The sequence below is a fragment of the Salmo salar genome, chromosome ssa14 (genome assembly GCF_905237065.1).
Source record: "Salmo salar chromosome ssa14, Ssal_v3.1, whole genome shotgun sequence".
Classification (NCBI taxonomy): Eukaryota; Metazoa; Chordata; class Actinopteri; order Salmoniformes; family Salmonidae; genus Salmo; species Salmo salar.
The window spans coordinates 100,705,009-100,720,726 of record NC_059455.1 but is presented as its reverse complement, the minus strand read 5'-3'; the positions used below and the strand labels follow the sequence as shown (position 1 = coordinate 100,720,726).

The 15,718-nt window shown below is 44.2% G+C and overlaps 1 protein-coding gene across 1 annotated transcript in view; it reads right to left on the bottom strand.

Annotated features, from left to right (window-relative positions):
• The window catches only part of azin1b (antizyme inhibitor 1b), a 28,077-nt gene extending 22,820 nt beyond the window's left edge, over window positions 1–5,257 (bottom strand). The window contains exons 1-4 of the mRNA XM_014143324.2: window positions 5,084–5,257; window positions 3,252–3,395; window positions 2,617–2,783; window positions 1,057–1,230 (exon numbers count right to left, since the gene is read on the bottom strand). Of these exons, the coding sequence (XP_013998799.1) occupies window positions 1,057–1,230; window positions 2,617–2,718 (276 nt within the window). The 5' untranslated portion in view covers window positions 2,719–2,783; window positions 3,252–3,395; window positions 5,084–5,257. The remainder of the gene's footprint in view (window positions 1–1,056; window positions 1,231–2,616; window positions 2,784–3,251; window positions 3,396–5,083) is intronic.
• Window positions 5,258–15,718: the final 10,461 nt, after the last annotated feature.

Below are 15,718 nucleotides of genomic sequence, written 5' to 3'. Positions count from 1 at the left end.
GGTACAGAGTAGGTGTGTGGAGGTACAGGTTAGTTGAGGTAATCTGTACATGTAGGTGGGGGTGAAGTGACTATGCATAGATAATAAACAGCAAGTAGCAGCAGTATACAAAAGGGGGAGGAGGGGGGGTCAATGTAAATTGTCCGGTGGCGATTTTATGAATTGTTCAGCAGTCTAATGGCTTGGGGGTAGAAGCTGTTGAGGAGCCTTTTGGTCCTAGACTTGGCGCTCTGGTACCACTTGCTGTGCAGTAGCAGAGAAAACAGTCCAGAACTTGGGTGACTGGAGTCTGACAATTGGCTTTTATGGGCTTTCCTCTGGCACCGCCTGGTATAGAGGTCTTGGATGGCAGGAAGCTTGGCCCCAGTGATGTACTGGGCCGTTCACACTACTCTCTGTAGTGCCTTACGGTCAGAGGCCGAGCAGTTGCCGTACCAGGCGGTGATGCAACCAGTCAGGATGCTCTCGATGGTGCAGCTGTAGAACCTTTTGAGGATCTGGGGACGCATGACGAATCTTTTCAGTCTCCTGAGACTACATCACAGATTGTTGGTGATGTGGACACCAAGGAACTTGAAGCTCTCGACCCGCTCCACTACAGCCCCGTCGATGTGAATGGGGTTGTTTTCAGCCCTCCTTTTCCTGTAGTCCACAATCATCTCCTTTGTCTTGATCACGTTGAGGGAGAGTTTTTTTTTTTTATCCTGGTACCACACGGCCAGGTCTCTGACCTCCTCCCTATAGGCCGTCTCGTCGTTGTCGGTGATCAGGCCTACCACTGTTGTGTCGTCAGCAAACTTAATGGTGGTGTTGGAGTCGTGAGTGAACAGGGAGTACAGGAGGGGACTAAGTACACAACCCTGAGGGTCCTCCGTGTTGAGGGTCAGTGTGGCTGATGTGTTATTACCTATCCTTTAGAGTTTGTGATCCCACTGGCACAGAGAAAGCCCACAGAATGACAAGGTATTCAAGCTGTTAGTGTTAGTTGATTGATCTATGTTTTTCATAAAAACATAAGCGATAAAATGTAAAAAAAAAAAAAATGTTACCACTGACCTTGTTAGCACAGACGAAGCCGAGGCCGAGAGAGGCCAGGACCTCGATGACAACCAGGCTGCTGTTGGATTGGACCTGGTAGTAGGGACGGATCTGGGGCATGGTGAGCTGCCACTGGACATGCTGTCTCATCAGGGACCCAAGGTCAGACACTACAAACACACTCTTTTCAGCCTGGGGAACACAAGAGCTAGTTATATATATATATATATATATCCACAATGTAATGCTCACAAGAACCATATAATATACTGTCCCCTTCATATGTATTTGGACAGTGAAGCTAACATTTTTTAAATTATACTACATTTTGGATTTTATATATACACACACCTCTCTAGTGCTTGTCTGTCTGTCTGTATATATACACACACCACACACATATACATATATACATACATACATATATATACAGAGAAGCGCTAGATATAGATATAATAAATATATACATGCACACACACACACACACACTGAAAGACAAGCGCTGGTTACACACACACACACTGAAAGACAAGCGCTGGTCACACACACACACACACTGAAAGACAAGCGCTGGTCACACACACACACACTGAAAGACAAGCGCTGGTTACACACACACACACTGAAAGACAAGCGCTGGTCACACACACACACACACTGAAAGACAAGCGCTGGTCACACACACACACACTGAAAGACAAGCGCTGGTCACACACACACACACTGAAAGACAAGCGCTGGTTACACACACACACTGAAAGACAAGCGCTGGTTACACACACACACTGAAAGACAAGCGCTGGTTACACACACACACTGAAAGACAAGCGCTGGTTACACACACACGCGCTGGTTACACACACACACACACAGAAAGACAAGCGCTGGTTACACACACACACACACACACACACACACACACACACACACACACACACACACACACACACACACACACACACACACACACACACACACACACACACACACACACACACACACACACAGAGAGAAAGACAAGCGCTGGTTACACACACACACAGAAAGACAAGCGCTGGTTACACACACACACACACACACACACATCTTGTTGCCTGAAGAAAAGTAAATATGGACAATTCCAACATCTTCAATGCGCCTCTGAATTGGATGAGGACCCGGTGTCTCTTCACTAGTCCTTCAGAGCCTCTGAATTGGATGAGGACCCGGTGTCTCTTCACTAGTCCTTCAGAGCCTCTGAATTGGATGAGGACCCGGTGTCTCTTCACTAGTCCTTCAGAGCCTCTGAATTGGATGAGGACCCGGTGTCTCTTCACTAGTCCTTCAGAGCTGCGATGCCTGTGAGAAGGACTCGACCTCATGACGGGCATTAGCTTATTTCAACTGAGATCTGAGCGACATGCGAATGAGTCGTGCTTCGGAGCACAGCAATTGGTTCATCCCCAGGGCACAACAGCCACAAGGCAAGGAATTTGGAGGGGGGGAAGGGATTTAGACATTGTTAAAAGGCTTTCATGAATCATCCTCCAGGGTTGTTTTAGCTGTTCTAAATCATGTGAAATGAATTAATTCCCTCACCAGAGCTTGTTCGTAAACATGTCCGTCAATGACATCTTCCAGGGTGGTGTCACCCTCCAGGAGTTCAATCATGTGGTTCGGTTGGTCAGCAAGTCCTTTCATCTCAACCGTATTCAGCAGACAATCATAAAGAAGTAGTAGTCAAAGTCGCGACTGAGCCGTGGGTCCTGCAACACACAGACAGAGGACAACGATATGTTGCTGGTAGGTGGACAATCACCTTAATTATTACAAAACTCATTTAAAAGAAACCATGCAAGATGGTACAAAAAAAAAAAAAAACACTTTTCAAAGACTTCGAATATCTGAAGACAGAAGTAGATAAAAAATATATTTATTTTCCACCGTGCTTGCCGAGACATGGGTTGGACTGTGTATGACGTGTCCGATATTGACTTTAATTCCAGAGGCGTCAGCTTGATCTAAAAGCTGCTTATATCAATAAGACACCTTTGTAAGGGTGCCTTCAAACCAAAAACACATCAACTGGTTGTCTGACGCAGCAAAAACACCACTAGGCCTTCCCACAACACACTGCTCTTATTGGGAACCATCGAGTCCCTGCTCTTTTTCACGCATACGTTTGTCCGGTTCGAAAGCAGCCTACGGAAAGTGTCAGAATGGCTTCTGCTTACATGGACAAGTCTGTAGATGGCCGTGTCCCGCTATCAGCTAGGATCCCAAGGCGGCTCAGCGTTGAAGTCAAAGCGCTCCCGGTAAAGGGCCGCCCCTAGGCCTTCTGGGTAGCAGTTATACACCTGTAAAGAGAAGAGGGAGCCCTGTGGGGAGAACAGGTACACGTTTAAAAAAAAAAAAATAAATAAAAGTTGTTGATTGTTTGTGTTGAAACTGGAAAACGTGTGACTCAAAGGCCTAGAGGCTCAGACAAGTCACTAACATAGTCAGCCAGGCGTGACAGCATGGATAGAGGGTACAGTGTGTTCAGATCTAGTCACTATTGCATAAACCTGGAAAGTAATTATATTCATTGACAGCTTTGGGAGATTATACTGATGGTAAAGTCTGTACACATAGCTATGTTGAGTGAAATTTACTGCACCCTAAAAATAACAATTTGTTAGTGGTGTATGGAAGGATCGATATGTTAGGTACTTAGCTGCTACCCAGTTGTGCTTTAGGTAAATATTGACAATGTTAAAACATGGCATTCTGTACTCATTTACCGGAGCACTGTAACCAACTATGTTTAGGAAAAACATTCCTAGGGGAGTTTAAAATTCATTTATTGAGGCTGAAAGCTGTTGGATACACATCAATAAAACATACTATTAGCATAATTAATCAATGTGCTTTGACAAGCAAAGAAATAAATGGGAGAGAAAATGTTGCCATGCAACGGGCAAAACACTAATGTAATCTAGCAAGTGTTACTTTGATTCCCAGTAAAGGCCGGTATTTTGAATCAGTATCGTGGATGACCTTGATGAATGGGTAGGATATAAACAAGTATAGATTAGAAAATGTAACTAGGTCTGAACCTGTACTTTAGACCTCTCTAACACCCAGATTCTAACTCCCATTCACCAGCTCGGCAAAATACGTTCATTGATAACCAAATAGAAAGTTTCGTTGAGCAACCATATTAAAATGTACTGACGTTGAACCGGTATGTACTTACATTTACTTACATTTACTTACATTACATACTTCCAAAAAACGTCTAAATAAAAATAATTACAATTAATGGGGGAAAAAGCCTCTTGGCCACCTCCAATATACTCATCCGCTGTACTTCAGACCCGTGCGTGGCTATACCTTTTTTTTTTTTTTAAGAAGTACATACCAGTCGTAACGGGAGTAAATTATTAAGATAGTTACTCAGTGAAACTCCATATTTGGTGACCAACGAAAGTATTTTGACATATCGCTTGTAAAGCTGGTGAATGAGAGTTTAAACCGTAGCTTTCTGGGCGTTAGAGAAGTCTAACACATACTGGTTCAGTTTAATCTCTTTAGTTTATCACAACACAGCAAACGATCAACGAATTATGTCTGATAAACATTAAGATGTAGGTAGCTACTTAATAACATTTATTTGGCTGTCAATCTCCAGAGACACAGCGAAACGTTTTAACATTTGACAGTAACTAGAACTCATGAAGATAACGGCGGCTGTTGACATTGCGCTAACAAGTACACGTAGCTAGCTAGCGAGCTACCAAAATCGTAAAAATACATTTAAATGCCATAATTTATCAAATAGTATCTTATTTTGTTTCTACAGGTAAACAATGTGTGTAAATATTTACAAGAGCGCCATTTCCAGATGGAAAAGGTAAGCAGGTAGCTAGCCAGCTACTCGCCTGTCCTGTACCTAGCTAGCCGTTAGCATCCTGTTCGCTGGTTAGCACTGCGACCGCCATGTTGCGTTGGCTAACCAGCTCACTTTAGCACGAATTCAAACAACAGCAAAAAATTCAATCCAAGTTTTTTTTGTAATACTTACGTGAGATAACGGCGAAAATGTTTCGGAAAATCGTCTTCTCTTTTTCGGCGGAATTTTTAAAATGTAGTGCACACCACATAAAAAGAAAGAAAAGCGTATATTTTTGCCATATGTTTTGGCTGACGAGAGCTCGGTAAATGTCCGGACGTTGTTACTCTGGGCTAGTGGGAGGAACGAAGACGGAAACACGTCATCAACGAGGCGGGGTCTGCTTTGCCTTAGCCAATCATGTTTCTCTATTTAAAAAAAAAAAAGTCCATACCAAATATGTATTTCCGAATTGTTGTGAGTTTAATCATGGTCATTATATTATTTAATGCTTACATATAACTTTATAGAGATATAGGGACTATCATGCGAAAACTGTTTGGGAGATTATTTTCAGACTCATGAATGTTATGACAATTTAGTTGCATTTGCTGTTGAATAAGATTCTGAATCATTTATATAATTATGAACAGTAGCAACAGATGTTGCTCACATTGAAACCAATTCACTTGTCCATAGTTGTGTGACTAAAGTAAAACGCTGGCTATTTGTGTCTGATCTCCTATTATTTATGTGGCTCAGCTGACACTCTGTCAATGCAGTGCACACATCATGTAAACACAAATACTGTACATCATCAGGAAAAGAAATGTGTTTACCTGCTATACTATAGAATCCCATTTCAGCTACCCAAATACCCAAACTCCAGTGCTACAGTCCCCACAGCGGCACACATTTCTGTTGTAGCCCTGGACAAATGTACCTGATTCAACTCATTGAGAGCCTCATGATTAGTTGACAAGTTGAATCAATTGTGTTTAAAAAATGTTTACTGTAGGGGGTACTCCACGACCCAGAGTTGGGTACCACTGCTCTAATCTAAACTCTTGTTTGTCCTAAATAAATATAGAAATGTTACTAATTTCTTTCACTTGTTTGAAACACTGATTCAGCTTATGCTCCTCACAGAGTGAAATGGTTTAAGTCCAAGTTCATTTACAGGGTGAATTATGCATAGTCACAAGATTCAGGGAATATTCAATAGCTGTAAACATTTGGGTGTGACACTCAAACTTTGAACTCTTGTGTTATTTGTTACATCGACACTTTCCTCACAGATTAACTTTGTTAAGCACCCATTTTGTTTGGCTTGGTAAAATTCAGGTAAACATTGACTCGAGTGACCCAGTTTTATGTAATTGGTTCTATAAAAAACGAAATCCATAACTATTCTGTAACTGGTGGTTCATTTCTCATCCTGCTACAGTTTGTCACAATTTGTGTCTTTGTGTCAGTTACAGAATAGTTATAGATTTCGTTTTTTATAGAACCAATTACATAAAACTGGGTCACTCGAGTCAATGTTTACCTGAATTTTACCAAGCCAAACAAAATGGGTGCTTAACAAAGGTAATCTGTGAGGAAAGTGTCGATGTAACAAATAACACAGGAATTCAAAGTTTGAGTGTCACACCCAAATGTTTACACCCTACTGTTACACCCTAATGTTACACCCTACTGTTACACCCTACTGTTACACCCTAATGTTACACCCTACTGTTACTGTTACACCCTACTGTTACTGTTACACCCTACTGTTACACCCTACTGTTACTGTTCCAACCTACTGTTACACCCTACTGCAACACCCTACTGTTACACCCTACTGTTACACCCTACTGCTACTGTAACACCCAAATGTCATACCCTACTGCTACTGTAACACCCTACTGTTACACCCTACTGTTACACCCTACTGCTACTGTAACACCCTACTGTTACAACCTACTGTTACACCCTGCTGCTGCTGTTACACCCTACTGTTACTGTTACACCCTACTGTTACTGTTACACCCTACTGTTACTGTTACACCCTACTGTTACACCCTACTGTTACAACCTACTGTTACACCCTGCTGCTGCTGTTACACCCTACTGTTACACCCTACTGTTACACCCTACTGCTACTGTAACACCCTACTGTTACAACCTACTGTTACACCCTGCTGCTGCTGTTACACCCTACTGTTACTGTTACACCCTACTGTTACTGTTACACCCTACTGTTACTGTTACACCCTACTGTTACACCCTACTGTTACAACCTACTGTTACAACCTGCTGCTGCTGTTACACCCTACTGTTACACCCTACTGCTACTGTAACACCCAAATGTCATACCCTACTGCAACACCCTACTGTTACAACCTACTGTTACACCCTGCTGCTGCTGTTACACCCTACTGTTACACCCTACTGTTACTGTTACACCCTACTGTTACACCCTACTGCTACACCCTACTGTTACTGTTACACCCTACTGTTACACCCTACTGGTACAACCTACTGTTACACCCTGCTGCTGCTGTTACACCCTACTGTTACACCCTACTGCTACTGTAACACCCAAATGTCATACCCTACTGCTACTGTAACACCGTACTGTTACAACCTACTGTTACACCCTGCTGCTGCTGTTACACCCTACTGTTACACCCTACTGTTACTGTTACACCCTACTGTTACACCCTACTGCTACACCATACTGTTACACCCTACTGCTACTGTTACACCCTACTGCTACACCCTACTGTTACACCCTACTGCTACACCCTACTGCTACACCCTACTGCTACACCCTATTGTTACACCCTACTGCTACACCCTACTGTTACACCCTACTGCTACACCCTACTGTTACACCCTACTGCTACACCCTACTGTTACACCCTACTGCTACACCCTACTGTTACTGTTACACCCTACTGTTACACCCTACTGCTACACCCTACTGCTACACCCTACTGCTACACCCTACTGTTACTGTTACACCCTACTGCTACTGTTACACCCTACTGTTACACCCTACTGTTACACCCTACTACTACACCCTACTGCTACACCCTACTGCTACACCCTACTGCTACACCCTACTGTTACTGTTACACCCTACTGCTACTGTTACACCCTACTGTTACACCCTACTGTTACACCCTACTACTACACCCTACTGCTACACCCTACTGCTACACCCTACTGCTACACCCTACTGTTACTGTTACACCCTACTGCTACTGTTACACCCTACTGTTACACCCTACTGCTACACCCTACTGTTACACCCTACTGCTACACCCTACTGTTACACCCTACTGCTACACCCTACTGTTACACCCTACTGCTACTGTTACACCCTACTGCTACACCCTACTGTTACACCCTACTGTGACTGTTACACCCTACTGTTACACCCTACTGCTACACCCTACTGTTACACCCTACAGTTACACCATACTGCTACACCCTACTGTTACTGTTACACCCTACTGCTACTGTTACACCCTACTGTTACACCCTAATGTTACACCCTACTGCTACACCCTACTGCTACACCCTACTGTTACTGTTACACCCTACTGCTACTGTTACACCCTACTGTTACACCCTACTGTTACACCCTACTGCTACACCCTACTGCTACACCCTACTGTTACACCCTACTGTTACACCCTACTGCTACACCCTACTGTTACTGTTACACCCTACTGCTACTGTTACACCCTACTGCTACTGTTACACCCTACTGTTACACCCTACTGCTACACCCTACTGTTACACCCTACTGCTACACCCTACTGTTACACCCTACTGCTACACCCTACTGCTACTGTTACACCCTACTGCTACACCCTACTGTTACACCCTACTGCTACACCCTAATAGGGAATAGGGTCCATCAAAGTAGTGCACTATATAGGGAATAGGGTCCATCAAAGTAGTGAACTGTGTAGGGAATAGGGTCCATCAAAGTAGTGAACTGTGTAGGGAATAGGGTCCATCAAAGTAGTGAACTGTGTAGGGAATAGGGTCCATCAAAGTAGTGCACTGTGTAGGGAATAGGGTCCATCAAAGTAGTGAACTGTGTAGGGAATAGGGTCCATCAAAGTAGTGCACTGTGTAGGGAATAGGGTCCATCAAAGTAGTGCACTGTGTAGTGAATAGGGTCCATCAAAGTAGTGCACTGTGTAGGGAATAGGGTCCATCAAAGTAGTGCACTGTGTAGGGAATAGGGTCCATCAAAGTAGTACACTGTGTAGGGAATAGGGTCCATCAAAGTAGTGAACTGTGTAGGGAATAGGGTCCATCAAAGTAGTGCACTGTGTAGGGAATAGGGTCCATCAAAGTAGTACACTGTGTAGGGAATAGGGTCCATCAAAGTAGTGAACTGTGTAGGGAATAGGGTCCATCAAAGTAGTGAACTGTGTAGGGAATAGGGTGCCATTTGGGAGCAGGAAAACATTCAACATTGGTCACCAGAATGTAAACCTAATTTGGGACGTAGACTTTGTTTGTGTTCATGTTGTTGTTGTTGTACCAAAATGAACCAGACAGACTAAGAAGTTGCTGAAGTTCCAGCAGACAGAAGAAGGACCAGAGTAGCATGGCCTCAAACTCAAATAACTGTTTTCCTGTGAAGCAATTATACTGAGAATTTGGTTAATTCAACAGATCAGAAGATTCCCTCACAGTCAGTCATGGGATTCCTTCAGGATGTTTTGGTGTGAGATTAAAGCTTTATAGGATGTTGACTCACTGACACATTCAACCCCTCAGCAACACACACACACACACACACACACACACACACACACACACACACACACACACACACACACACACACACACACACACACACACACACACACACACACACACACACACACACACACAAATACAAACAAGGTTTGTCTTCAGGGTTTTTAGATATTGTCTGGGTAAATGTTTTATCAATGAGTCATTTAAAAATACAGTTTAAAGTGTCAACACTTGGGGCTAGCCTAGCCTAGCCTAGCCTAGCCTAGCCTAGCCTAGCATCTAGTTTGTGTCAGTGGTGGTTATGGAATATCAGACCTGGAAATAACACTGTGTTCCACAGTCATAGGCCTATTAAATATTGCATATTCAACTGAAAGTGGGAAAATAGTCATCTGAATCAAGTGTTAAATGTTCTTATTAATAACAAGGACAGAAGGATTGGCCCCTTATTTTCAATGTTCGCCTAAAATGACATACCCAAATCTAACTGCCTGTAGCTCAGGCCCTGAAGCAAGGATATGTATATTATTGGTACCAAGTGAAAGGAAACGCTTTGAAATTTGTGGAAATGTGAAAGGAATGTAGGAGAATATAACACAATAGATCTGGTAAAAGATAATACAAAGAAAAAAAACCTTTGTTTAGTATTTTTTGAAATGCAAAAGAAAGGACATAATGTATTATTCCAGACCAGGTGCAATTTAGATTTTGACCACTCGATGGCAGCAGTGTATGTGCAAAGTTTTAGAATGATACAATGAACCATTGCATTTCTGTTCAAAATTGCCCAAATGTGCCTAATTTGTTTATTAATAACTTTTCATGTTCAAAACTGTGCACTCTCCACAAACAATAGCTTGGTATTCTTTCACTGTAATAGCTACTGTAAATTGGACAGTGCAGTTAGATTAACAACAATTTAAGCTTTCTGCCAATATCAGATATGTCTGTGTCCTGGGAAATGTTCTTGTTACTTACAACCTCATGCTAATCGCATTAGCCTACGTTAGCTCAACCGCCCCGCAGGGGACCCACCAATCCATGAAAAAAGGGAAGGAAATACCATTAAGGTTTTCTAAGGATTTTTTCCCCCCTGGAAATGTCTTTGCCAGCATGACAAATGGCAACCTATTCCCTACACAGTTCACTACTTTGATGGACCCTATTCCCTACACAGTGCACTACTTTGATGGACCCTATTCACTACACAGTGCACTACTTTGATGGACCCTATTCCCTACACAGTGCACTACTTTGATGGACCCTATTCCCTACACAGTTCACTACTTTGATGGACCCTATTCCCTACACAGTTCACTACTTTGATGGACCCTATTCCCTACACAGTTCACTACTTTGATGGACCCTATTCCCTATATAGTGCACTACTTTGATAGACCCTATTCCCTATATAGTGCACTACTTTCATGGACCCTATTCCCTATATAGTGCACCACTTTGATGGACCCTATTCCCTACACAGTGCACTACATTGATGGACCCTATTCCCTATATAGTGCACCACTTTGATGGACCCTATTCCCTACACAGTGCACTACTTTGATGGACCCTATTCCCTACACAGTGCACCACTTTGATGGACCCTATTCCCTACACAGTTCACTACTTTGATGGACCCTATTCCCTATATAGTGCACCACTTTGATGGACCCTATTCCCTATATAGTGCACCACTTTGATGGACCCTATTCCATATATAGTGCACCACTTTGATGGACCCTATTCCCTATATAGTGCACTACTTTGATGGACCCTATTCCCTACACAGTGTACTATTTTGATGGACCCTATTCCCTACACAGTGCACTACTTTGATGGACCCTATTCCCTATATAGTGCACCACTTTGATGGACCCTATTCCCTACACAGTTCACTACTTTGATGGACCCTATTCCCTATATAGTGCACTACTTTGATGGGAATAGCGTGTCATTTGTGACACAAAGTAATGAGACAGAAGATTGTAATAACAACCACAAACTCTCCCATGTACTGGGGAACTAACAGGCAGTCATCACCATGTACTGGGGAACTAACAGGCAGTCATCACCATGTACTGGGGAACTAACAGACAGTCATCACCATGTACTGGGGAACTAACAGACAGTCATCACCATGTACTGGGGAACTAACAGGCAGTCATCACCATGTACTGGGGAACTAACAGACAGTCATCACCATGTACTGGGGAACTAACAGGCAGTCATCACCATGTACTGGGGAACTAACAGACAGTCATCACCATGTACTGGGGAACTAACAGGCAGTCATCACCATGTACTGGGGAACTAACAGACAGTCATCACCATGTACTGTACTGGGGAACTAACAGGCAGTCATCACCATGTACTGGGGAACTAACAGGCAGTCATCACCATGTACTGTACTGGGGAACTAACAGACAGTCATCACCATGTACTGTACTGGGGAACTAACAGGCAGTCATCACCATGTACTGGGGAACTAACAGGCAGTCATCACCATGTACTGGGGAACTAACAGACAGTCATCACCATGTACTGGGGAACTAACAGGCAGTCATCACCATGTACTGGGGAACTAACAGACAGTCATCACCATGTACTGGGGAACTAACAGGCAGTCATCACCATGTACTGGGGAACTAACAGGCAGTCATCACCATGTACTGGGGAACTAACAGACAGTCATCACCATGTACTGGGGAACTAACAGACAGTCATCACCATGTACTGGGGAACTAACAGGCAGTCATCACCATGTACTGGGGAACTAACAGGCAGTCATCACCATGTACTGGGGAACTAACAGGCAGTCATCACCATGTAGTGGGGAACTAACAGACAGTCATAACCATGTACTGTACCGGGGAACTAACAGGCAGTCATCACCATGTACTGGGGAACTAACAGGCAGTCATCACCATGTACTGGGGAACTAACAGACAGTCATCACCATGTACTGGGGAACTAACAGGCAGTCATCACCATGTACTGGGGAACTAACAGGCAGTCATCACCATGTACTGGGGAACTAACAGACAGTCATCACCATGTACTGGGGAACTAACAGACAGTCATCACCATGTACTGGGAAACTAATAGGCAGTCATCACCATGTACTGGGGAACTAACAGGCAGTCATCACCATGTACTGGGGAACTAACAGACAGTCATCACCATGTACTGTACTGGGGAACTAACAGGCAGTCATCACCATGTACTGTACTGGGGAACTAACAGACAGTCATCACCATGTACTGGGGAACTAACAGACAGTCATCACCATGTACTGGGGAACTAACAGACAGTCATCACCATGTACTGTACTGGGGAACTAACAGACAGTCATCACCATGTACTGGGGAACTAACAGACAGTCATCACCATGTACTGGGGAACTAACAGGCAGTCATCACCATGTACTGTACTGGGGAACTAACAGACAGTCATCACCATGTACTGGGGAACAAACAGGCAGTCATCACCATGTACTGTACTGGGGAACTAACAGGCAGTCATCACCATGTACTGGGGAACTAACAGGCAGTCATCACCATGTACTGTACTGGGGAACTAACAGACAGTCATCACCATGTACTGTACTGGGGAACTAACAGACAGTCATCACCATGTACTGTACTGGGGAACTAACAGGCCGTCATCACCATGTACTGGGGAACTAACAGGCAGTCATCACCATGTACTGGGGAACTAACAGACAGTCATCACCATGTACTGTACTGGGGAACTAACAGGCAGTCATAACCATGTACTGGGGAACTAACAGACAGTCATCACCATGTACTGGGGAACTAACAGACAGTCATCACCATGTACTGGGGAACTAACAGGCAGTCATCACCATGTACTGCGGAACTAACAGACAGTCATCACCATGTACTATACTGGGGAACTAACAGACAGTCATCACCATGTACTGGGGAACTAACAGACAGTCATCACCATGTACTGGTGAACTAACAGACAGTCATCACCATGTACTGGTGAACTAACAGACAGTCATCACCATGTACTGTACTGGGGAACTAACAAGCAGTCATCACCATGTACTGGGGAACTAACAGGCAGTCATCACCATGTACTGTACTGGGGAACTAACAGACAGTCATCACCATGTACTGGGGAACTAACAGACAGTCATCACCATGTACTGTACTGGGGAACTAACAGGCAGTCATCACCATGTACTGTACTGGGGAACTAACAGGCAGTCATCACCATGTACTGGGGAACTAACAGGCAGTCATTACCATGTACTGGGGAACTAACAGACAGTCATCACCATGTACTGGGGAACTAACAGGCAGTCATCACCATGTACTGTACTGGGGAACTAACAGGCAGTCATCACCATGTACTGTACTGGGGAACTAACAGGCAGTCATCACCATGTACTGGGGAACTAACAGGCAGTCATTACCATGTACTGGGGAACTAACAGACAGTCATCACCATGTACTGTACTGGGGAACTAACAGACAGTCATCACCATGTACTGGGGAACTAACAGGCAGTCATTACCATGTACTGTACTGGGGAACTAACAGACAGTCATCACCATGTACTGGGGAACTAACAGGCAGTCATCACCATGTACTGGGGAACTAACAGGCAGTCATCACCATGTACTGTAATGGGGAACTAACAGACAGTCATCACCATGTACTGGGGAACTAACAGACAGTCATCACCATGTACTGTACTGGGGAACTAACAGGCAGTCATCACCATGTACTGGGGAACTAACAGACAGTCATCACCATATACTGTACTGGGGAACTAACAGACAGTCATCACCATGTACTGGGGAACTAACAGGCAGTCATCACCATGTACTGGGGAACTAACAGACAGTCATCACCATGTACTGGTGAACTAACAGACAGTCATCACCATGTACTGTACTGGGGAACTAACAGGCAGTCATCACCATGTACTGGGGAACTAACAGACAGTCATCACCATGTACTGTACTGGGGAACTAACAGGCAGTCATTACCATGTACTGGGGAACTAACAGACAGTCATCACCATGTACTGGGGAACTAACAGGCAGTCATCACCATGTACTGGGGAACTAACAGACAGTCATCACCATGTACTGTACTGGGGAACTAACAGGCAGTCATCACCATGTACTGGGGAACTAACAGGCAGTCATCCCCATGTACTGGGGAACTAACAGGCAGTCATCACCATGTACTGGGGAACTAACAGGCAGTCATCACCATGTACTGGGGAACTAACAGACAGTCATCACCATGTACTGGGGAACTAACAGACAGTCATCACCATGTACTGGGGAACTAACAGGCAGTCATCACCATGTACTGGGGAACTAACAGGCAGTCATCACCATGTACTGGGGAACTAACAGACAGTCATCACCATGTACTGTACCGGGGAACTAACAGGCAGTCATCACCATGTACTGGTGAACTAACAGACAGTCATCACCATGTACTGTACTGGGGAACTAACAGGCAGTCATCACCATGTACTGGGGAACTAACAGACAGTCATCACCATGTACTGTACTGGGGAACTAACAGACAGTCATCACCATGTACTGGGGAACTAACAGACAGTCATCACCATGTACTGGGGAACGAACAGACAGTCATCACCATGTACTGGGGAACTAACAGGCAGTCATCACCATGTACTGTACTGGGGAACTAACAGACAGTCATCACCATGTACTGGGGAACTAACAGGCAGTCATCACCATGTACTGTACTGGGGAACTAACAGGCAGTCATCACCATGTACTGGGGAACTAACAGGCAGTCATCACCATGTACTGTACTGGGGAACTAACAGACAGTCATCACCATGTACTGTACTGGGGAACTAACAGACAGTCATCACCATGTAGTGTACTGGGGAACTAACAGGCCGTCATCACCATGTACTGGGGAACTAACAGGCAGTCATCACCATGTACTGGGGAACTAACAGACAGTCATCACCATGTACTGTACTGGGGAACTAACAGGCAGTCATCACCATGTACTGGGGAACTAA